At 35.4% G+C, this 26,164-nt stretch overlaps 1 protein-coding gene across 1 annotated transcript in view; it reads left to right on the top strand.

Moving 5' to 3' along the window:
• LOC140243617 (uncharacterized) overlaps positions 1–26,164 on the top strand; it is a 99,125-nt gene that overhangs the window by 11,982 nt on the left and 60,979 nt on the right. The window contains exons 14-15 of the mRNA XM_072323283.1: positions 211–372; positions 14,797–14,869. Coding sequence (XP_072179384.1) covers positions 211–372; positions 14,797–14,869 — 235 coding nt within the window. The remainder of the gene's footprint in view (positions 1–210; positions 373–14,796; positions 14,870–26,164) is intronic.

Raw genomic sequence — 26,164 nt, forward strand, 5'->3', positions numbered from 1 at the left:
CAACCTGCCTGACGTCAAGTTGAAATACTAGATGTAGCCATGATTACTTACCACCAGTCTTGTAGTCCTGGTGACATCCTAAAACAAATAATATATATGCAAACAAATCCCTATACTGCTGCAGGACATCATGTTTTTAGGTTCATGTTGGAGTTTGTTAATTATCTAACATCCACTCAACCTGTCCTATATATCACCCTGTCTCTTTAGCGTTGTGTCAGCAGGGCTCGTATTCAGCCACCGGATTTGAGCCTTGTGTCCGATGTGAACGTGGTACTTATCAACCAAGGTCTGGCCAGTCCACTTGCTTGTCTTGTCCAGCCGGCTTGACCACGCCTACTCACAGCTCACCGTCCATCCATAGCTGTCAAGGTCAGCTCATTTTGTTCTCCAAAATAATCAATTTACCGTTTAGCTCTGATTATGTCAATCACACCTGATTTCACTATGTATTGAATTCATTAGATATGAAACATGACCATGGATTTTCTCACTTGAGCAAGACATAATGTTCACCATCAAAATTGTGGGAACTCATGGGATAAAAGTTTGTTCAAATGGTGTTGATAACCCCAAGGGAAACCTATGGCCTAAAATTGGGAGGGTAATGGGCCATCAACGATCCCGGAATCTCAATATTGTTCAAACAATGTACCTCGAGTGGAGAGCCATGAAAGTAAATATGCACTGCTTAAGTGAGCAGTAGACTCTGGGTCTACAACTTTTATATCTAATTCTACGAAATTTTACGACTCAGAGTCTTGTGTGCATGACCGAAGCCAAGTATTTGCACACTGCCAAAATTGAGACTAAAAAATGTGCCTCTGGATTATGTTTGTTACCATTTTTGTTTGTTTAATAGATACTTTATTTTCTGCAAATCATAAAATCAATCAGCAAATCAATATGCATTTTCATGGACATGTGGGAAATATACAAAGTAAATTCGAAACAGGGTCGTTTGACTTGCATAAACAAAGATATATAAGGAAATCAAAGATATAATATACTGTATGCATGTCTATGCAGCGGGGATTACAACAACAAGTTTAGTTAAGAAGCGATTATGCAGAGGGCCGTCATTGTAAGCATAGCTTGAAAAGATGGCCGGCCCGAGGAAAAGGTAGGGACGTACTAGATTCGTAACAGTAAAAATTCTGGTGCGAAGATAGCAGGGGAAAATAAACTCTGACGTGTGATGGTGATAAATGTTTGTGCAACTGCTTGAAAGTGCACGAGGGCAGATAGGCTGGAATTTAGAATAATAAAATTGGTTTGCTGGAAGAGGGAACAATAATTATGCGATGTTGCTATCGGGAGACCAACATTAGTCATATAAATTATTTGTTTTTAGTTTGTATACTGTGATAAAATGTACTTCTTTAAGTTTGCTTTGAATGAAAACAAGGAGACACACTGTTTCAACTCCTCAGGAAGAGTGTTCCATGTATCCGGACCGTGATGTCTGATTGACTTTTGAGCAAATAGAAGCTTTGGATTGCTTAGATGAAAATCTTGGATATGGGTGAATATGGTCATTAGTTACTAAGGCATTATGAAAAAGATGGTAATACATTTTGAGTGTATTTATACATAAATATGACAGTTAGAAATAGATATATATCATGAGCCGTTAAAGTTTTTAGGCGATAAAATATGGGAACAGTGTGAGCCAGGAAATATGAGTGTGTGCATATACGAAGAGCCTTTTTCTGGAGAGTAAAAATTGTGATCAAATTAGTTTTGCTACAGTTACCCCATACAATATTGCAGTACATTACATATGGTAAAAATAAACTGTTATTTAACGTTATTAAAGTTTGATCGTTAATTAAATACTTTATTCTCCTTAAAACACCAGTTGCTTTATATATTGCTGTTGTAATATTCTGGACATGAGTATTTCAAGTTAGAGTACTATCTACGGTCACTCCTAGAAACTCGGTTGAATATTTCTCATCAATGTTTATATCATGAATATATATACTTTTAGGAAGGGTGGGTTGAGATTGAAGAGTATGAAAATGTATAAAACATGTCTTATCAATATTCAATGAGAGCTTGTTACTTTTAGATTCAGATTCAGATTCAGATTCAGATTCAGATTCAGATTTATTCAACACTTTCAATAAAAACAGAGAAAAAATACAGAAAATTGACAACACCATACCACAACAAGAAAAGAATGATCACATTACAAGCATCAGTATCATTACGAATACACAATACCTTTGAAAGTGTTCGGAGACAGACAGAATATAAAAGTCCTGCCCCCATACTATTCCATTTATAAGATACCAAAATATTGATCAAATACATTTCCTTATGAAATAATACACACACACATATGCACACACACAAACACACACACACTGACATATTTTATAAGAGAAAAGTTATCACACCATTTCGGCATACTGATTTAAAACATGCAATCTTAATTTTCTTTTAAACACATTCAGCGATGAACTCTGTCTTATTTCGACCGGAATAGCATTCCAGATTTTGGGTCCATTAAAATATAGAATTATGATGGCATAGTTCTGGCATAAGGCAATGTGAATTTATCTTTAATTCTCATATCATATCTTCTGTTATCACTCATTTGAAAATAGTTAATCACACATTTTGGAAGCATCTTCCTTAAACATGAGTACATAAAAATTGCACCTTTAGAATAATATATATCATTTGATTTTAAGATCTTCAGATTAAAAAATATAGGCGATGTATGGGCAAGAAATTTAAATTTCGATATGTTGCTTAATTCCATATTTTATAGTGTATCAACCAGTGTTGCAATATCCTTGTGGGAATAAAAAAACGTTGGTGTCGTCCGCAAATAAGATAAAGTTCAAACGAGGAGAGGAATTGATAATATCATTAATGTAAATATATAAAAAAAAGTAGGGGCCCGAGGAAAGATCCCTGAGGGACACCAGATGACACGTTAGAATATAATGAGTGACTGGATTTAAACGCAACGCATTGTTTGCGATGACTTACATAACTTCTGAAACACGACAAAGTAATCCCTCTCACGCCATAATTATATCATTTTTCAAGTAAAATGTCATGATCAATAGTGTCAGATGCCTTACTAAGATCCACAAAAACTCCAGTTATGTGCTCCTTTTTAGTAAGCGCATCAATGATATTGTCGACAGATTTGATTGTAGTATAATCGGTAGAAAATCCTTTCCTAAAACCAAACTGATTCATATTTATTATTTCATTTTCAATCATAAACGAGTAGAGACGCTTATAAACTACTTTTTCTAAGATTTTCGATATTACAGGTAACAATGAGATGGGTCTATAATTTTTTTTTTCACCGTTGATGGATCTTATCTTTTATACATGTAGATGGGGATAACATTGTAACACTAATGTACATGAGCGTATTTTGTAGCTACATGCCTATAATCGCTTTTCTCACGATTGTTCTTACATTCACAATTTAGACCCATGTCCAGCTGGTCATACATCTAGCACTGGTTTCCAGCCATGTTTTCCATGTCCACTAGGATTCTATCAGCCTCACCAGGGACGCACAGCCTGCCGCAAATGTGGTGACAACACAAGTACTCAAGATGTTGGCTCAACATCCATCATAATGTGTCGTTAAATGTCTTTTTAAACAATATCATCGTGTCAATAACATTGGGTGTCTTACCAGGCAGTTGCATTTAAGAGATTCGTTGGTGATCCGTCCACATGTACTTTATGCTTTATCCTCCATGATTCATGGTTAGTCTAAAAACTCAGTATGTAGTCTCTCTCTGAGCAAGGTACTGTCCATTAAGGGAGATAGTGATGGAAACGTTATTACATGTATGGCCAATAGCTTGATCAAATGGTTTTTGATTCATCTTAGAGCGCGAGATGTCATGTACAAAGTAATGCAACATTGCAATCTGATCATTTTCCATATCTTTCCCAATTTTTGTGCCACTGCAAATTCACTTCGCTCATATAAATATCTCTCTCAGCCTAAAAGAGTTTATGAGGTGTAAAATGGACCATATCATTTTCTGCTAGGTAAACTATTAATATCTGTCACAAGTGCCACATAATCAAGAATTATGTGAAAGAGTCTCATTGCCAGACGTCAAGGCAAATGTTTTTGCAGATAAAAATCGTCATTTCTTCACTATTTTTATTAGTTTTGTTCAGAACTTTTGCTTCAAAGAGAAGATAATCGTCGATGGAATGGGATTTACATTGGCAATTGCTTAATTAGGTTTTTTTGATAACATCATCATCAGCATAAATGATTGCTTTAATGTTTCATTGTATAACTTTACACGGGTCGCCGAAAGGCATTCAGTTCATTTTTTATTTCAAATCTACTGTCAATGACGACATATTTTTCTTTTGTTTCTATTCAAAATACTAATGGTGATCAGATGTTGTTTAAGCTCGCAGTATCTCTTCATCATACTGCGTTCACCAACAATCCTCAATCTGTAGCTCCTCAGTGCAGTATGGGATTATCTTCTCCGGGCCTGATGTAAAATAGCATTGTTTCCTACGTTTTGACAAAGGAAGATACAGGGAAACAGTTTCCTTTGCGATGTTGTTTGAAACATCTTGGATATCTATTTCATCACGAAGACTTCTTAGATGCCTTAAATAACTGTTAATCTAGTACCGTTCTTGAGTTTTGCAATCTGTATTCTTCTGTTTGCACTCCTGGAAATGAGTTGAATGTTGAAATGAAGTCCTCAAAAGTTTGGATTTATGTATGAACTTAAGAAGGTCAAAAAAGAAATGTATTTTTTTTTTGTCTGTCGTTGGAAAAATGCTTTTGTACTTTTTGTTTTCCTTTATCTCTCTTTGTTGTGCTTTAAGAAAATGGAGGAGAACGGATCAGATAAAACTTAGTTCTCGAAAAGTTTTCGACTGTAGACTTTCCATACTAATTACAACTTTTTGACATACGCCACAGTGTCACAAGACAGAAACCCATATATGTTTCCCACAGTGTGAAATTAATTGACAGTGGATTAGATATGTATGTATTTGACAATCAAATCCTATGCTCATTGTCCTTATCTTTCTACCAATATCTATTGGGTTTACTACATTGTATATTATTTTTATGCAGTTATTCTACATCTGATTATTTATGTTTTAGACGAAATGTGACTCTGAATAACCGAACTGTTGATGGCAAATAAAGTTTGAAATTGAAATAGACATTTTCACACACTTCTGATATGGTTTAAATCTTAAATATATGTCTTTTTTGTAATCGTTCCCATGACGACAAAAATTGTTGCATGTGAACGGGTAACTCTAAGTCTATAAATTCAATTATTATGTCGCTTTTTGACATTGCATAAGGTTAAATTTGTGTTATTTTTCAAACATAATTCGTTGCCATGGCAACGGAGAAGACGTCAGAAAATGACTAGGACTTTAATTGCAATTGATTTGGTAATTCTACATCTATGAATTTAGTCACTTTTATTACACTTTAGTACTAGTTATTTGGAAATAATTATGTGCATTTTTTTCCAAAAATAATTCATTACCATGGCAACTGCAGAAGACAGAGAATAACTAGGACCCTAATTGCAATTGCTTGCGTAATTCTAAATCTGTAAGATTAATCATTTTTCTTACATTTTTATTATGTTATGTTTGGTAATATGATTTTTTTTTTTTCAAAAGAGAAATATTTGTTACCATGGCAACGAGAGGAGACGTCAGAATTCCAAAGGGCTCAATATCCAAATCTCTCTAAATGTGTGCTAAATTTGGTACTTTTAGACAAATTTCAACAGTTGGTCTGATATAATCGGCTATGCCACTGGACTATATATAGTTACTTGTTCGAAACATAAAGTCTTGAAAACTCTTAATCTATCTATTTCCACTATCTGCATGTAAACACATTGCGCCTTAGATTTCTAAATCTCTCCATGATGATTTCATTACATTAAAATCGAGATGTGCTATCTTGTGTGCAGATAATAACAATCACTCGTATGCCAGTACACGGTATACATGTTATTTCATAATTCCCTTCCATTACTGATATCACTGATATCAATGTCAAAGTTACAGGCAATATTTCCCCGTATATGCGATGCACAATGCAATTTTGCTACTACATACTATCCCCAGATTATACCGTGTCAGCATAGATGTTCGTTTGTTCGAAGTTATTATCCTTTCCTCTCAACTGTCACGAGTGCATTGTTTAAAGGAAATCAAAGCCCAAAATACAGGCCTAAACGTGGATTGAGTGAAAGCAGCAATATTAGTAGAGGACATCAGTGCAAGTTTGAGGAAAATCGGGCAATCGATTCAAAAGTAATGAATTTTTGAAGTTTCAGCGCCGTCATCGCTGGATATTAAAGGAGAATACTACAATTCATGACGTCATTATGGACAACAACATAAAGAAAATAAAAATAAAATTCAACCTATTTTCACTTTTCTAGCATAATGAAAGAGCACTTGACTTACCTCTTTCAGAAAGCAGGGGGAATAACATTACCCTTAACGCATGTTAGTAACAAATCGATGAAATGTGTACTTCTTATGAAATATGAGATTTTGAAGAATTTTCCTCATATTCAAGGAAACATTGTGGACTGTGCTAACTCCCCTCAGATCTTGATCATTTGATTTGAGATTTCTCAAATGTGACCAATGTGATTTTTAAATGTGCAGAACACATTTTTGTCAATGTTGAACAATGCGTTGCCAAGGTAACAACATTTTCCCAGTAAAAACATACTAAAATACTGTAAATTGAGCTAACTCTCTCAGTTTTTAACATTTGACTTGAAATCTTGCACATGTGACCGCTATAGTCCATGTCCAACAATGTGTTGCAGGGCAACAGACTTTTAATGAAAATCATACAAAAATATTATGAATTGTGTTACCTCCCGCAGTTTTTGATCATTTTGACTTGATATTTGGCACATGTGACCACGATAATTTTTTAATGAGCAAAACACTTCTGACGTCAATGTTGAACAATGCGTTGCCATAGTAACATCATTTTCATGATTTTTGTCAAGAAAAAGTATAATAAAATATTGTGGATTGAGATTACTCCGTCAGTTTTACGTGGGGATATCAATCACATTCAATGATATTATTTTCTTATGGCTTTATGTGCTGGTGCTGAACAAATACTGCGTGAAATGTTGAATGATATAAAACTGTTTCAATGAAATATTGATTATATAGCTGAACCTCATCCCCCACTTGAAAGAATGATTTAATGTTTGTTTTACAGTAATATGATTAAAGGGCCATGGAACCGAAAATCTGTGACTTTCTGTTCTGGGGTGGGGTGTACCAGGAACACCATCCTTGAACACCCCCCTCACCAAAGCAGCCCCACGAGAAGAAAAAAAAAAAATCCAGATAGTCAAGATTTTGCAGTGCGCAACTTTACTTTGCAGCCAATGCAAAATTTATGCAATCCTTTTGACCATGTATAGTATATATACACGTATCCTGGATTGTCCAGATATCATTTTGTCGTACTGTATAATGTGTATCTCTTTATCCATTTCTTTATTCCATTATTCTTGTCACGCATCTGCTTATGATAATGGTCTCCTGCATTTCTATTAGATTTGCTTAATTAATCTCTTGGACCACAGGTACTTAAAATCTTTTAATTTTTAAAAGTTTTAATTTGCATAAAATGACACCTCTCCTTCATTTTGAATTATCAAGAAAAACAACGCAATACATTTAATTCAGTCATACCTGTTTTTAAGTATTTCCACTCTGAAATTCATATACTTCCTAATAACCTTGTTCAATTGACTTTGTGTTATATTCTTCCATGAAATGGGAATGCAGAAATAAAATGAAATACATATATAAGATCAAATTTGATAAATGTATGAAACAATGGTCGTTCCTGACGGCCAGATTTGCCTAACATACCAATCACGAATATATGCAAATAAGATTCCAAATATGAAACTATATCTAGTATAACACATGTGAATGGAATATCTAATTGTTAAGAAGTCCTCAGAGGAAAATGAATCCATAATTTTGAATATTTGAACAAACAGACCTACTGTTAAACAACAATATAATTATTTATTATTTTCTTCTAAAGAATAATAACAATTTTATATCATCCCGACAAACAGCAGACAATGCACGGTAAAGCGTTTTCACTTGAATTGATTCATCCTCAAAAATGTTAAGTTCTCAAATGTTTAATGTGTTTCTGCATGTAATGTTTGTAACAGTATACCATTATTTACATCTGAAAATTAAAGATATATGTCTTTATGAAGGTATTCAGCGTCTCTTTAGTTTAAGTGAATTCTATTTAATTAGAGTTATTTGGATTCATAATCTCATAATTTTGTTGTGAATTTGTTACATTCTTGAATGTTTTATGTACGTTATATCTACTTAGGAAGTTATTAACGATGCCTGAGTATTCGACAGACTTTCCCTTTTACCAATATACATGTCTACATTATTATTTGCTAATTTTCCTTGTTACCCCTGGTTATCAATATTTGATCTTACTTATTCTACAGTGCTATAAGCTGTTTTTTTTCGCCTACAGAGATTTTCGCGAGTGGGGAGGTCACGGACATTTTCGCGAGGTGTTGTTTTCGCGATTTGACACGGAGACTTATTGAAGTGCACTATTAGCCTAGAGTATGGCGACATTTTCGCGTGTTGTTAAATTCGCGGTCCAGCAGTGATTCGCGGAATTCGCGAAAATTAAACCCTCGCGAAAATAACAGCTTATACGGATTTTGTTCGTTAGTTTGTTTATTTATTTTTGCATAATTTCAACCTATATAGCAGTCACAATCATGGAACACAGAATACCTGCCGCACTGTACATGAAACCATACTGTATAGCGGGAATGAGGAAATAACATACCCAAAATAATTTGATGTCGTGCCTTACACGTACTTATCAACATACAATGTACCGTCTCATGGGATTATGGCTAAAAGCGAAGCAGACTCATAAAAGCCAACGGCCTCACCAACAAACAAAAATAAACATATAAGGCGCAAATCTAAAATCATTTTGTATCCGGGTAATGATCTTCACAATAGAATATTCGGTTTCTAAAGTAAATATAGCTGCCTCAAGATTCGGGGCGAAGTGCAAATCCTTGATTTTAAGTGGCTTGCAAGGAGTGGCGTTACAGTCAATAATATTTGCCGATTACTAAGAATGTTTCTTCTTTTCAATGTTTTTCCTTGCAATGATTATCAAAAAATTGATAAGGCTGATGCATGTAATGAGCCATTACGGTTTACAGGGGACAAAGGTCAGTTTCCTATGCAGTTTCATAGGTCTTAAATTTATTTGTATATCGGATAAAAAATTCACATTATTTCCACTTTTCAAATAAAAACATAACAGAAACTAAAAACATGCAAGGATGGAACATGAAAAAGTATTAGATAACAGTTGATAACGTGACCGTGCATCACAAAACCAACAAAAGTCAAACGACCTCACTTTACTTGAGAACTCAAAATAGGTGAAATGGGTCAACCTAGTCAATCTTGAGTTGTTCAGATTTTCTGAAAGAGGAATTTTTTTTCTACATTATTGTAAAGTTTGGGATCATAAAACAAATTGGAAATTGTGTTTTTAGCAGTTTTTAGCAGAACACTTTTTTTGTGGACCAGTGTGATTAGGTCTGTCCTAGAGTCCCCTTTTCATTGCTTGAAAACTCTTTACACACTCTCCACTTTGAACTCAAATTACTTTTTACAGGATAATGCTACTGCTTTTTTGACGTTGGTTTAAGTCATGGATAGAATATGTTAATATAGTATGTTTAATTCCAGCTTAATGTGTTCATCCGTTCATTGTTGTTGCTATGGAGTTTTTCATCCTGTTGTTTTTTTTTTGTCCCATTCATTGCAGAGAGCGCGGCTTCGTAAGATTAAGCTCTTGAATAGACTTTATACTTCAGAGCCTCTTTTCTCAGTACACACTTTTCCAGAGTGTGTGTTTTCTTTCCAATATTTAGATTAGGAGAGTCCACTTGAATGGAGTTATACATCATTTCAAAGCTTAAAGTCTACTTTTTCATAATCTGCCCGCAACTAGAAATCTATGTCTGGCGACATTTTGTTGGTTTTGTGATGCAGTGTAGGGTCACATAATATAGTTGCGGACAGGCGACAAAGGGGACCAGTTTGAAAGAAAATGTGTAATGCATGAAAATATATTATGATCTGAAGTTATTATTATGTTCAATATACAACAATAGGTACAATCTTAAGATATAATGACGAGATAGAAATTAGTGTGTTTATGCGATTAACTAGACTTTATCATCTTTTTGTGTGGGGAAACCTACAGAAAAGCTAATAAGCTTGTGAAGAATACATGTGTACTTCCACGGAGAGAGAGAGAGAGAGAGAGAGAGAGGGAGAGGGAGAGAGAGAAGGTAGAGTGAAACATAAAACAACACAGAAACAAAAAAAAACTACATACATAGAATTCCATTCAAGGAACATAATACACACAACACAGTACAGATGACACAATGTACATCATTCAACTGAATTCTAAGAAATGTCAAAAAACAAAATCAATTGTGTCAGTGACACTAGCAAAACTCCAATTTGCCCGCTTGTGTGCATACGTTCATTCCCTGGTTCACTTACAAATGCTTTTTATCGTGATACCTTCATTGAACATTATACATAAATGATTTAGTTAATACTTTCTGCATATTTTTTATTCACAAAACAGTCCATTTATATCTTACCCGGCAATCCAAAGAATTTCACTTGCCTTCGACTAAGACTATTTTTGCCAAATCTTTATGCTCCTTTTCTGGCCCTAAATTTTGGAATTCTCTTTTTTTATCGAACCGAAACGAAAATCTGTTGTTTTAATCAATGTTCTCTGTCCTTTGAAGAGATCAATGTAACTATCTATGACCACTCTCTATGAAACGTGACACATTTTTTTCATGTCAAGGGAGGGGGGGGGGGATCTTTTTAATGAACTCACCTTGATATTCACTCAAAACAGAAGTAATGGCGTGTGCGCATTGAAACTTCAAGGAAGACTGCAGCCATGTACTATCGCACCGCTATAGGCTCTAAAACATTCATGGAACCACAGAGGTTCCAATATACAAATACCTTGGATACTAAAGTAACGGCCAGACAGCAACCAATCACATGAGATCTTTCCAGCTGTGGTTCCTGATAAAGCAGGCATTGAGCTTCCTCTCATGTAATTGTCTATAGTGACAGTAAACCTGACAGCGTGGAACATGCGATAGGGGATGTTGCCACGACAGTGTGGTTGCGATGGTAATGTTTGATATTTGTCTAAAGCTAGGTTTGTTGAAAGAGGTCTATAAAAAAATTCAAGCTTAAAAAGCGAAAAAAAATGTCAAACTCCTCTGTACAACTGACTCGGATTATTAATCCCCACACCCACCCCCCCCCCCCCCTCCGCTTAACCACTTTTCTTCCTGATATTGATTTTTCCATGGTTGCAGACAATCGCGGAACAAACACGGTCGCTCCACCGGCCACGGGCGCATTGTCAGTCCAAAGAGGTCAGTCTATTATGAGATTGGGATTGGCGTCACTGTGTATTGTGTGCAGTGTAGGCGACTGTGCAATAGGGCCGCAGGAGGGGGAACCCCTTTTTTGTCATCACTATAAAATCGGAGTTAACCTTGGTGCTAATAAAAATAGAGATTGTTGCTGTGATGAAGTTGTAAAAGCTGCTATAATACCTGGCCACCTTTCTCTCTCTTATTCATCACATTTTAAACTCTTAAAAAATCTGCTAGTTATTCAAAAAGGAGATTTTAAAGGGTTGCTCTCCGTGGATTGAAATATATTGTATATAATCATGTTGTCTTGAATGCTCGTCGCTGATATTCTATAGATTTCGTATTACACAGCACACATTGATTGCCTCAGGAAATGTAACTAGAAGACGCGACAGGCTAGACACAACTGCCCTGCTCATGGTGCATTATTGGATAAGGGAGAGTGTATAATATTATGTTCATCTATCATACTTTATTGCTTCTCTGATCTCCTCCCAAGTTCCATATTGCTCATTTCAATCTCACAGACAGAACACTGCAGTGCCAACTTGTCTTTGATGCACACTTTTTTTTAAAGATTGCATTTTGGTTTGGGGTATTCTATGGCTTGATATATAGCTATAGCTATAGCTATAGCTATAGCTCAACTCTAATCTATACAAACCTTTTGTGTTTATACGGAGACAAATTGTTGTAGCATACATTCAGTTGAAGTTTCATCCAAATTATGTCTCTAATTGATTTGGCTGAAATGTTTTCTTTATTTTTTTTTACATTAAAAGGAAAGCTTATACCGTTAAGACATAAAAAAAAAATATTATTGTGATGCGTAGCAATCATTTATTAAGAGAAAGAGTTTGCTACAAACAAATTACCAACCAAAGACATATTAATATTTTGTACATAAGCCAAATACAAAGGAGAACTTTGATGTGATATCGTTATCACCAACTATAAAATTTGAAAAATATGTGGTTGCTACTTGTATCGCTGTTCTTTGAAAACACAAGAAGTTTTACATTCACAGGGTTATTGTTTGTCAAGTTTACGGGTGCGTCAACTAAATCCTGGTGTAGAATTAAGGTTTCCGAACAACCTTCAGGGAAATTTGCAAAGCTGATTAATGGTTTAGGAACGCCATGTTCTGAAACTCCGAATAAAGTGCGATCGCAAACGGTATGAGTACGAAACGCATTTCAGTTGAGTTGATAAACGCAAAGTCTTTTATAGCTTAGACACGCACACGCCAACCATTGCCAACTACACAATGTCATGTTACTGCGCGATGAAGCTGCGCTGTAACAAGATCACTTTTTCTACTCACGATATGCATGATAAACGAAACAGTTCGAAAACACGCAGCCTATGTCAATTTTATTCCCCCGCAAATTCCCCTAGTTTGCTTTTGTGTGATTTAATCTTATTCGTCGATTTAGGTTAACCTTGGGAAGGAATGACACGCCCTACCTTATCTGTATCTTATATTAGGCCTGCCATACATGTTTGATAATAAAAACAACAACAACAACATAGTCGTCAGCTATGAGTGAAACCTATATAGTAGACGATTTCTTGTTTTTCTGTAACTAAAAGGAGTAAATGACATTACAACCACAGCGTTGAAAGAAGAAGAGATCGATCAACCAATAGACTCGAACAGCCGCACATAACAAACTGAATGACACACCCATGGCAAACAAAGACTGTCCGTGGCAACCCAACATTGACCTGTCAATAAAGTGACCATAAAGACCAAAGGGACAGCGGAGGGTAAAGGTGGGGGTTTCCCTTGCTTTATCCCCCCCCCCCCAGAAGGTATTTGACCGTTACGTAAAAACGTATACATTACTCTTTATATTACTTCACGCCGACTTGCCTGCGTCCCATGGTATACTAGTCTTAGTCGAAATTACGCAGGTCACGTTTCCAGTGTGTCAGCTACTTTCGTGGAGTCTACTTCATTTCATTTTCTTTTCATTTTACTTAATTTCCGACGAAAGTATACAATAGGACATTTGCATATAAACAATGTAAATATAGTAAACTACAATGTGACTTTTGAACATTCAAATGAGACTTAATGCACGTCATTTGTTTACAATGAGATCAGAAGCCTTACCTGTAGAATTCAATCTTCCTGTTAGAACGAAACGATAGGATATATTGCTTGGTAAACAGAAAATAAAACAAATACGCACACAAACGCACACACAGACAGAAACAAATCAACTCTCTTTATACATACACGTGGAAAGAATATTTTCATGATTGGATACTTGTTGTAATGCAACTTTTTGGTTCCCAATGTTTTTGTCCCATAGTGAAAAGCTGATTACGCCTTGCGGGGGAGGTTCTTAAGCAATGTAAAACATAGTTATCATTTTACATGTTTCACTACATATTCACTATCCGCAACTGCACTGTTTTTGTTTTGTTTTTGTTGTTGTTGTTGTTGTTGTTGCTGTTGTTGTTGTTTTTTAACAATAGGTTACCTCAACCTCGAAGAAAGTTGTATGCCTTCACAGTTATTTTATTACAGATCACTTAGCACATCACAATACATCTGCTTCCAAGGCCTCTATACTTGTGTGCGCATTGCCTTGGCAACACAGATCCCCAACGTAGCCTTTTATATTGCACAAAATATTTTGACGTTGCTACGAGCAACCACACGTTACGAGCAAGGAATACAAGAAAATAGAATGTTTAAAATGTTTCAGTTAATGGGAAAATAATAGGTGCAAAACCCCTACAAGTATGGTGGGCAGAATTAGATATTACCAATAAGTCTTAGTTGAGGGGTTTATTTTGATAGGTGTTGCTTTAATGCGGTGTTTGATTTTGAGAGGAGTGCTTCAAATTTAAGAAACTGCACAAGTATGACGTGTATCACCTGTACTGTTGGACGTGAGAATGAATAATTTTAAAGGTCTGTAATCACAGGGTTTTGTGAATGTTAATCACTTAGGATTCTTTGATGCAAATCAAGACTAATGTAAGATACAATTACTCGGGAACTTATCCGTTACGTTGCTTTTAATGGCACCATTGTCATGTTTTCTACCTTATATATACATAAGGAGTTTAATGACTTTATTGGGGTTGTAAAGCAATAAACCATCTGGTCAATTTAAACCCTCAGAATTGAATTAAGAACAGCCCCGGCCCTCTTTCGCATATTAGTTGTCCATGTCCGTTGGTGACTGTTGGCTTTATACTTCAGGAGTAAGGCACTTGCAGAACCTAAAGGCCCTGTCACACCACAAGGCCGTGAGTATGCCTAAGACTTGTTCCAGGTGAGTCGCGGGGTGTACCCCCGGGGTCCACGCAGAGCACCAGTAGGAGGCAATTAGCGCCCACTCCCACGCAGGTAACACGCAACTGCAACGCAGGTACTTCGCAGTGTCCGTATATCGCTCGTAACTGAAAACGGATCGGCTTTGAAGCTTTCACGCAGGTCACACGGAATACACGCGTGTAGAAGGTAAGCAGATCTCGTCTAGCAGGTAAGACGCAACTGCGAAACTGTCTCGCCAACATCCTTGTCCGCCCCCAGAAAACTATCCTGCGTGCTGGAAAATCCCTACTTTCAACAAGCCCGCGTAGCTTGCCCGGAAATTAGGTGTCTTAAAGAACGCGTGTGAAGTACAATGATTAAGTGATATTATAACCAAGACTCTTACAAAGAAAAAAAAAGAATGAAGGTCAAAGTATTGAAACACATCAATAGAACTAAAAAAAAAAAAAAAAAAAAATTACTGTGAATACCAACCATACAAGGTTTCATAATGGTTCTTCGGCAGACAAATATACTGATTTGAATTATAAAAAAAAAAAAAATAGGAAAGGTTAATTCGTCTGCTTGTGTTCATTTTTTCCTCTCAGATCGATGAATTTAAAAGTAAAGATACATTGTATATACGAGTTGAAAGAGCGCGAGCAATCAATTCAAAGGGATGGTATAGTATTGGTTCAGGTGAGAATTCAGCTTTTAATTATTTTGCGATATACTCAGAAATCACTTCATGAAATATCAAAACCACACGATTCTAAGAGGAATGCAAAGTTTAATGCCTCAGATATCCAAATTAAAAGTAAAACAAAGCGATCCTAATAAAAGCTGGTTCCCACCCTTTATTAGGATTTCTTCATTTGGGATATCTCAGCTATTTCAAATCCAATTTTCATTAAAATGAACTTTGATTTTATTTTTTTTTTTATGCTACGAGCTTTCATATTTCATGAGAGGTTTCTCATTATCTCCAAAATCATTACCACAAAACGTTGGAAACCTCAAGTACCATCTCAACGGAAACTGTACAATCCCTTTGATAGGACACATCAGGGAAGTGTGAGGACAAATCGGACAATCCGTTAAAAGGTTAAAAATAAAATTCCAAAAAATTTCATGTTTTTTTTTTCAAGAAATGTACTAATACTCTTGTCTTATTACTGAAATATTATTATGTTAAAGTAATCATGGTGTCCCCTGCTTTATGTAGGAGGTGTTTCTCAAGTGTTTTTTTAATGCAAGATGAATGTAAGTGATATTTTAAATTCTCTTTGTAAATCGTTGCTCTGCAGTGATGCCAGGAGCTGTTGTAGCGTCGTCACGCAGTGATGGTAGCACCAAACCGTCAAAAACTGCTGCATTATCTCAACTCAAATTATTGTAAACTTCTCCTTTAATCGCTACTATCTTCTCACAAACTGGGCATGTATGTTTCATTTCTTTGTCCTTGTTTCGTGTTCTATATACCATTGTTGTTGAATTGGTTGTTACGTAAAGGTCCGCAGATGTGAAAATACGACGTTCCCACCTTCCTGACTTTAGGGAGCTTTTGATTTGCGACGCGGACGTTTAAGGCGACGAGTGTGCTGGCCGATCTCCTCTGTCCCTACGTTGTGTTGCAAAGAAGTTTGAGTTAATAATCGAGGACGCAACCTATAAAAAGCAAAATGGCACTCTCATAATATAGTATCATTGCATCAAGTAGCTCTCTGCAGTGTGAATTGAGCGGACGCAAAAATGACCCAGAACCGATGGTGCAAACTCAGACGATGCAAGATAAATTTCATTATTCAGTTATTAAAGCAAATTTGAGCATACGCAGAACAGTTTTTTTTCCCCCTCTGAACGTCCGCGTAGCGAAAACCTCAAGCGCTTGTAAGCATACGAACGTGGGAGAAAAGGGGAATTCCCATTCCAAACTGCATTGCACAGCGCAGTACTGCAAGACCGCAGCCGACGGGATTTGTATTCATAATGTTTCGCATTAAAAAAAAACAACAACAACAACAAAGCAGCATCAACAGCAACCCCTCCTTTCTCGCCTTCTACCTCGCTTTCTCTCTCTCAGACCCCACAAAAGCGCGCACGCACACATACGCTCACGTACAGCGAGCGAGCACCAGTCGCCAGATTTGAGGGAACTTATCGTTAATCTATCGTTGCGAAAGGAACACTGCAATTACCTCATACTGAAACGAAATCATCCTACTCGCGGTTAAGAGAGACTACATGCTATATAGTCAGGTAAAAGAAAAGCTTTTATTGTTCATTTGATCATACTCACTGATATTCCGTGTATGCTTATTTGAGACTTTCATTTCTACCTATCTATCCATTTCGATTCTATGGGGGAAAATGTCCTTACGAACTGATTATTGTTTTTATCTTAGACAAACGGACAATTAATTGCACGAAGTATCTGATTCTGATTCTGATTCTGATTTTATTTCTGAAATTCTTCTTTATACATAAATGAAGTACAAAGTCAATTGAACAAACAAATTGAGCACAGTATAAATTGCATCTGACAATTAAAGCAAATAAATGATTAATTCAAATATTCAACTTTCCCCTGATACAATTCAAAATGAAAATAAACTATTTTGTGCATGCATTTGTGCAAACATAAGTTGCAGTATATTTCTTGCTCGAAGACAAATTAGGCAATTCTTGATATACAGAAATTCAGGAGACCATCGTCATAAGCAAGCGCTTGACGAGGACAATGGCCTCAGAAATGATTGTCTAAACAATACAACATTGTAAGAATATAACATAATAATTATGTCACCACTCACTGAGTGGCGATAAGGAGAAGGGAGGGAAGAATGAGGGGAAAAAGTGCAGTGGTGCATTGTGCATTGTGCAAGATGTGAGGTGTTTGCGTGGAAATATGTTGTCAATATGTGTTAGTGTTCATGCTTGTTGTATATAATATACAATCACTTCGGAGCCCTTACTTTAACTATAGAAGTGAAAAACAATAAAACAAATAAATAGCAACATGCTCTAACATTCCGATACATATTGAGTTAACAACATATTTTCAAGCTGTCTTTTAACTAAATGAATAGATTTACATTGTTTAAGGTCAACGGGTAAAAAATTCCAAACATCAGGGCCATGATGTTTTAAAGATTCTTGTGCTAAAACAATTCTTGGGTTTTCCAGATTTCCAAAAAATACATGCAGACCAAAGAGCAAAAAATGAATCTTATCTTTGTCATACATCTGTTGTTAAAAAAATGTAATTATAATTTCAACATGAGATTTATTTGGTAAAAAAAAAAAAAATCATTCATTTTATTGACATGAGACTGCACCTAATGAGATTGACAGTAACAAAAAAAAAAAAAAATGTGACGCTTGAATGTCTCGTATGAAGGTGGTCAGTGAGTTATTCTTAACAATGCTACCATTTTTCCAACTTTCCATCTTTGCCAATGTCACACTGGGAACACCTTTTTGGGTGCAACTTTGCACCTTTCAGACTAGTGTCACTATGGGAGCGCCTTTGCACCAAGGGGCAGCTTTGCACCTGTCTGGTCTGAAAGGTGCAAAGCTGCACCCGTAAAGGTGCACTCAATTTGAGATCGGTCTGCACCTTAAAAGGTGCGAAATTGAGCCTTTTTTTCGGTGTGTCCGTTATTCAGTGATATCCATGTTTTTCAGTATTTCTCCCTCTTTGTCGGTCGACAGGACGTATATAAGCGAAATGATGATGACACTACCGAGTCGTGTTCTTCTCGTGCTCTGTGTTTTTTCTCTGCTTGTTTCTCAATCAGGTAAGAGACTCTAATAGCCCTTTGTCACTGTTTGTGTATTTTGAGTGCCGATTGACACAGAAAATCCTATTGCATCTTACACACTGTCCAAAAAGTACCTGGCACAGAAAGAGTTAAAAATAATGTCCGCTTAACGTTCTGAAATATCATATAACATGTTGCGTCAGAAACGCAGAGGACCATCCACATAAACAGAGCTTGATAGGCAGTGGTCCCTTGGTGATGTGACAAACATAAAAATAGAATATTAATATTTGATATGTTCAGTTTTTATTTACGTCGATGTAATGTAGGGTTATTTGTCAACCAGTTACATTAAAAACAACTCGACGCGATAACTTCTTCAATTTGAATGATTTCGCATTACACTTTGCATGGTTGTTGGGATTAGAATCAGCAGTGGCCTGTCCGGTTATCAGGAAGTCGTAGGTTCGTATACTTCTCGAGTGTTTAGGCCCAAGCATATCACATTGTATGTGTGCCCACATAGGCAGCTTTTCCCGGAAATCCCCCCCCCCTCCCTCCCGTCTATCTTCTGCTTCTTTCCCTCTCTCATTTCTATTTTGCTTCCTGGGCACACATGGACTGTGATTTACATTTACATTATGCAGCATTCATTGTTGCACTCTGTTATTTTATTGGAATGATCACGGAATGTTTTCGCATACGTGTGCATGCATATTTGCATAATAACACTGTATTACATGTGTGCCCATAGAGGCAGCTGTTCTATGGAACCCTCTCCATCCTTTTCTACCTCTATTCTTTTCTTCTTATTCCTGCTCTTCGTGGGCACACATGCGACATATGATCCCTGGGTTTCTGTATAATGTACATCACACATGTTTCACTCCCAACATATTTTTAGGGTCTGTGCAATTGTGTATTTATGACTTTGCATTTTTGATATATATTTGCCATAGTCAGACGTCAACACGTTTAAAAGATTCAATGCATCAATAGTATATTATAATGTTCTATTTTTATAGTCCCAAACATACCTCTTCATCTCATTAGTATTTCAGTTTAATTAGTTACGATATAGTTTGATGTATCGAATTGTTAATTGATTATTAGTCATTTTGTGTTTATATGTGATCTGCTTGTTATTCTTGTCGTGTTATGCTCTGTTATCTTGCCATTGGAGGAAGATTTTCTGTATTTTGTAAATCAGACAATAAATGATTGAATTGAATTGAATTGAATGACTGATTTCTATTGTCATGGCTACTGCTATAAACACGGATCAATTCAGTGCTTATTTACGTCGATGTAGGGCGATATGTCAGTCAGTAACATGTACAATAAAAAAAAAAACTCGACGCAAGAATTCATAATTTGGAATAGACTATCAGAAAACACATATATATCATAAATCTTGCTACTCACAGAGAGAGTGATTATGTGATGTACCATCTTTACCATGTCTCTTACTCCCAAAACTCTTGGTACTTTGGTAAACTACAAGTTCTTGAAAATATTTGTTTAAACATTTCCAGTGAGCGGGATATATTATGTGTTCATTCAGTGTTCCTTAATTCATATAATAAAGTGAAGAGTTTGTTCGCAAAAACCGATAAGTCCATTTTTGAAGATTTTGAAATACGGTCTCTGTCATAAAGTACAAAATAATACCTTTTAAAATATATTGGTCAGTACATATAAAGGTACAAATTTGAAGTTATAGTCAAAAGAAGCAAAACAATTCTTATTCGCTTTACTTTTCTTGACCTTTAATCGCAAATATCTCCATTTGGCAAATATGGACTTATCGGTTTTTGCAAACAAACTCTTCAAGTGTAATCATGAAGAATCAACAAAGCTAACAATTAACGTTTGTAGCAAACACAATGTAAACATATGTTTTCATCCGTATGCCTTGTGTTCATACTTTCGAAGCGCAACATTGGAATTTCTCTCTCCCTTTCTTATTAAAGGCTAAATGTGACTCTGCACCTCAAAACAAATAAAAAGTCGCCAGATATGAATATTTAGTTAAGACCATATTCTGAAAGAGCAGACTTTAAGCTTTAAAATAATGTATAATTCAAATCCAATGGACTTTCCTAACCTATCTAAATATTGGAAAGAAAGCACGAACTCAGGAAAAGTGTGAACTGAGAAAAGAGGCTCTGAAGTAAAGTGTCTATTCAAGCGCTTAATCTTTACCAAACCGTGCTGGCTGTGCGGTGAATAGGACAAAAAAAAAAAACCAGGAAGTAAACCACCAGAGTAACAACAATGAAGGGATTATCAGATTAAATTGAAATTAGACATGCCTCATCAACACATTTTGTTCATAATGAATGCCAACTTTCAAAGCAGTAGCACTATCCTTCCAAAAGTTATTAGAGTTGAAAGTGAAGAGTGTGGACAAGGTTTTTTAGAAATGAAAAAGGGATTCTAAATACACTGTACACACATAATCACACTATTCTACCACAAATGTTCGAGATAAACTGCTAAAAATACACACTTTCCTGCCCGTTTTATGATACCAAATTTTAGCATATTGTAAAAGAAGACCCGCTCTTTCAGAAAATATGAAAAAGTCAAGTTCGGCTGGGTTGACCCATTTCACTTTGCTATTTTCAGTCCTCACGCAAAATCAGTGTGTGCGACTTTATGTTAGTTTTGAGGTGCACGGTCACAAATAGAGGGAAAAAGGAAAGAAAGTTCTGTAGTGGAACATTTGAGAAGAATATGAACATTTTGCGATCATCAGTTTGCGTAAAGCACTAGTACATAATTTACAGGTGTAATTAATACCACTTTATGAAACTGGACTAATTTCACATGTCAAGTTTATCTTGATTTTTACGAAAAATTAGAAAATTGTGCGCAAATTGGTGAACACTTGTACCATTGCTTCTGTCTAACATTTTACAGATTGTTGCGGACGTAGGCGGAGACGACGGAAGCCTCCAGGTAAGTTACGAAATCATACGTGCATGTTTTCACATTGCTCGTAAATTCAAAGAAGGAATATTCTTTAATAGCAGGACTATAAATATTGATTTTCTTAATCTTTTATTTCCTAGTCGTGTTCCCTTTCATGTCAATCAATTCTTTAATTTGTAATCATCTTTGCTAAACTATGTTTAGATGCAACATCAGTCTTGTATTCTAATTTTTACCATCTTTTGCCATTATTTGCCTGTTCTTCGTTTGTACTTTTAATGATGTTTTTGTACTTCAAGTTTCTTGTGTTTTTGTTCCAAAGATCTTAGTGTTTCATTCACTAAATATGGAACAAAGTGTCATGAAGCAATTGACACAATTAAGCGATAGTTATTCATTACTTTTTTTTTTTTTGGTATATGTATCAGATGGTCATTTTACTATAATATTATTGTTGGCTCTCTTACAGGCCTACCTCCGGTAAGACATAACTATTGCAAATACTTAGGAATGATAGACGTACACCTACCTAATGGAAATGGAAAAAAAAAATCGTTGCTATAATACAATAGACGTTATCGGGGAGTTGGCTCAGTCGGTAGTGCGTGTGCCTTTGACCCAAGCAACCCAGGTTCGATATCCGAGTCTCACTCAGTATATATATGTTGTGTGTAATCATACCGTCCCCTTTAGCAAAAAGCAAAATACTCTGTCCCTCGGATAGAACATACAATGGTGGTCCATGTGTGACTAGTGTGAGAGAGTCACTACTCAACCACGTAAAAGATCCCGCTTCATTCATTCATCGCAAAGAGCAGGGTGAAGCGGTCCTGTCTCACATCCAACTGGACCCCATGGAAGACCAGCTTAGCATAGCTGAATATATGGGCTAGCCAGCCATCTTCTCAGATCGAAAATGAACAAACAAACAAACAAACAAACAAACAAACAAACAAAAAAAAACACAAATCTTACTCAGAGTGATATATGATTGGAGTCGCTACGTGGCCATTGTTTTGGTGCCCGCCTTGTGATCCCAGATATACGTGTGGAGGTTTCTTTGTTTGTTGTTTTTTTAATTCGAAATCAGGATTGAAAAAAAAAAAGAATATCCAAATGCTCAGTTTTGTAGAGCTTCGGAATGTTTATCTAACCCATGATGAGGCTGCAAACTGTTGACTATCATATTTATTGCGTTTTGAGATTCAAAGTTACCATAATATACATTCCAATTTATTTCTTTTAAGGTATATGCACAACAAACCCTTGCAAACAAATAATGTCTTACCATTAGTCTTATGTGAGCGAGATGCGGCAGTGATAGTCTTTGTCCATGGAGCAGACATGTATACAGTCGACTTACTGACATCATATTTTGCTCAACATTATCAGAGATTGCACTTTAATGTCATATCTTTAGCTCGAAATTGTTTCCCTCCAGTGGAGTAATCCCTCTCCAAACCATTGTTTATGGCATGATGATGGACACCGTAATACAGCAAATGAATACTGATCGGAATGTTTTTGTAGAAAGTATTCAGCTTGATTATCAAATGTTTCCTATTAAAGACAACGTTAGTGGTCACAATCCATCCTTTTTTTTTCCATTTTGAATTTTCCTCTTTCAACTCGCAATGGTGTAGACACGACACCGCCAAAATGGAATTCCCCATACACGTCGTGCAACAGCCACCCAAACAAGAAAGATTTGGGAATCAAGCGTGCCGTAGAACCTGTTGCTAAATTCTGGAACGATCCCAAGGCCAGCGAGGGAGGCTGCTCCGTAAAACACTATAAGTAAGACTGACTGTTTCTAATGCTTTTGAAGTTGCCATATGTAAAAAAGAGTTTATCTTCAGGAATTAAAGGGATCGTATAGTTTTGGTTGAGACCTAATTTCAGGCTTCTAACTTTTTTGTGTAAGACAATGAGAAACGTCTTATGAAATATGAAAGAGCATGTAATTCCATGAGAAATCCAACGTTTATTTGATGAAAATTGGTTTTGAAATGGCTGAGATATCCAAAACAAAGCGATTCTAATAAAGTGTGGGACCGACCTTTTATTACGAACGCTTAGTTTTACTTTGTTTTTGGATGTTACAGTCATTCCAAACCTAATTTTCATCAAATAAACTTTGAATTCCTCTTAAAATGGTAGGCTCTGTGTTACTTTATAAGTGTTTTCTTGGTATATTGCAAAAAGTTAGAAGCCCAATTCTCATCTCCACCTATACTGTACTCTGCCCTACTTTGGCAAAAGGAAGTAAGTGACATTTTTATGAATATTGACGTTTTTATTGATTTGGCATATTTCAAGCATGCTCTATTTAACTGAAAAATCCAAAAGGTACGATTTTTGGCCTATTTCTGAGATATTTAGGTGGCAAAAGGAAGCAAGTGCACAAAATTGCATGAAAAAAAATTGGCAAAAGGAAGCAAGTACCAACCTCATATTATAATTATCACTTGCTTCCCTTTGCCAAATCATTTATATTTACACACAATTCAATTCAATTCAATCTTTATTTCCGATTCAATATACAGTATAGATAAAAATACATGTAAATATGAGCACATTGTGCAAAGGTGCAGAAATACAAACAAAAACAATGAAAACATTGACAAAACAGGAAAGTATTATGAAAAAAAAAATAAGGAAAACAGAATATAGGTACAATAAAAACAAAGGCTCATTGACACTATGTTTATATGTGGTTAACCAGAAAATGGTATGCGCGTAGAAAGCCAGAATAGGCTTGTTATGTTGCACATACCCCGTAATATAGTCGTTATAAAAACTAACTCGAATGCTATTATGATATGTACCTAAAATCAATAACAGCAATGGATATACTTTATACAACATACAAATAAAAAAGAAGACTAATTATCCATATCCGACAAATCAATACTTACTAATCAACATCTTCTTATACTGTCTTTTAAAAGTATTATTAAATTGCACCTCAAGTTTGCTCAAATCTAGCGTGTTCCAAAGAGCAGGACCAGTATGACGTAACGAGTATTTACATTTGTCAGTTAAGAAACGCCATCGATGAAAATGAGTTGAGGATCTCGTATAATAATTATGTACATCAGAGTTCAAAGAAAACATATTTTGTATATAAGGCGAGAGAGTTTTTGCATGATAACGTTGCATAAAAGAACATATTTGCATTTTATTCACATCTTGCAATTTAAGGGTGTGTAATGATTTAAAAAGTTTAGATGTTGGAGCTCTATAATCTGATTTTGTACAAATTCGAATTGCTTTCTTTTGAAGTAAGAGAAGTCTTTGTGTTTGGCAAGAATACGTATTTTACCAGATAGAATTACAGTAAGATAGAACAGATAAAATATAACCATTATAAAGAGTGAACAAAATGTAACCTGGCACATCATATTTCAGTCGATTTAAGATGCCAATTAAACGAGAAATTTTTGTACATACAAAATCAATATGATCATTCCAACTCAACTTACTATTCAGTACAATACCTAAAAAATTTACAGATTCATAAAATTTCAAACGAGTTTCACCAATTTTCAAAATTATATCATCAGTAGTACATTGCACATCTCCGCGTTTAAAAAATACACATTGCGTTTTACTTATATTTAAAGTAAGCATATTGCACTTGAACCAGTTATGTACTTGAAAAAGACTTTTATTTAAAGATTCAATCAAAACATTAATATCATTATGTGAGGCAAGAAGTGAGGTGTCGTCTGCATATAAAATGAAATGAGATTCACGGCAAGAGCTTACAATGTCATTTATATAAATTAAAAACAGTAAAGGTCCAAGAATGGATCCTTGTGGCACACTGGTTTCTATATTTTTAAGAGACGAGCTAAAAGAATCATACACAGTAAATTGTTTGCTTCCATATAAATAAGATCTAAACCAATTAAAGCACACACCTCTAACACCATAATATTGTAATTTTTGTAATAAGATTTTGTGAGAAAGACAGTCGAAGGCTTTAGAGAGATCCATAAATACTGCTAAAACATTTTTACCACCATTAATTTCTTGAATTATTCTGTCCTGTATTTCTATGACTGCCATATCTGTAGACAGGTTTTGCCGAAATCCATATTGACTTTCATATAATAAATCATGCTGGAGCAGAAAACCATAAAAACGAGTAAAAACTATTTTTTCTAATATTTTTGAGAAACAAGGCAGAATAGATATCGGACGGTAGTTTGAAAATATTTTGGGATCATCTTTTTTAAAAACAGGTATAACTTTTGATACTTTCATTTTAGATGGTACAATACCAGTACTTAACGAAGAGTTACATATATACAAAAAAGGTTCAACAATAAAAGGCAAAACATGTTTGACCACAATTGAATCAATATCATCAAAACCACAACTTTTTCCAGATTTCAATGCCTTTCCAATATCTAAAATTTCATCTACTGTAACTGGTTAAAAAAACAAAGTATTAGTGACAGGTTCATTCATATAAGTAAGAAATTCATCATTATTTGTATCAGTTGTATAACCAGCGGATATATTTGATCCAATATTGATGAAGTACTCATTAAAATGTTCAGCAATTTCACTGGCATCATCAATATCAGTCCCGTCATACGAAA

This window comes from Diadema setosum, chromosome 20, assembly GCF_964275005.1.
Source record: "Diadema setosum chromosome 20, eeDiaSeto1, whole genome shotgun sequence".
In the NCBI taxonomy this organism is placed as follows: Eukaryota; Metazoa; Echinodermata; class Echinoidea; order Diadematoida; family Diadematidae; genus Diadema; species Diadema setosum.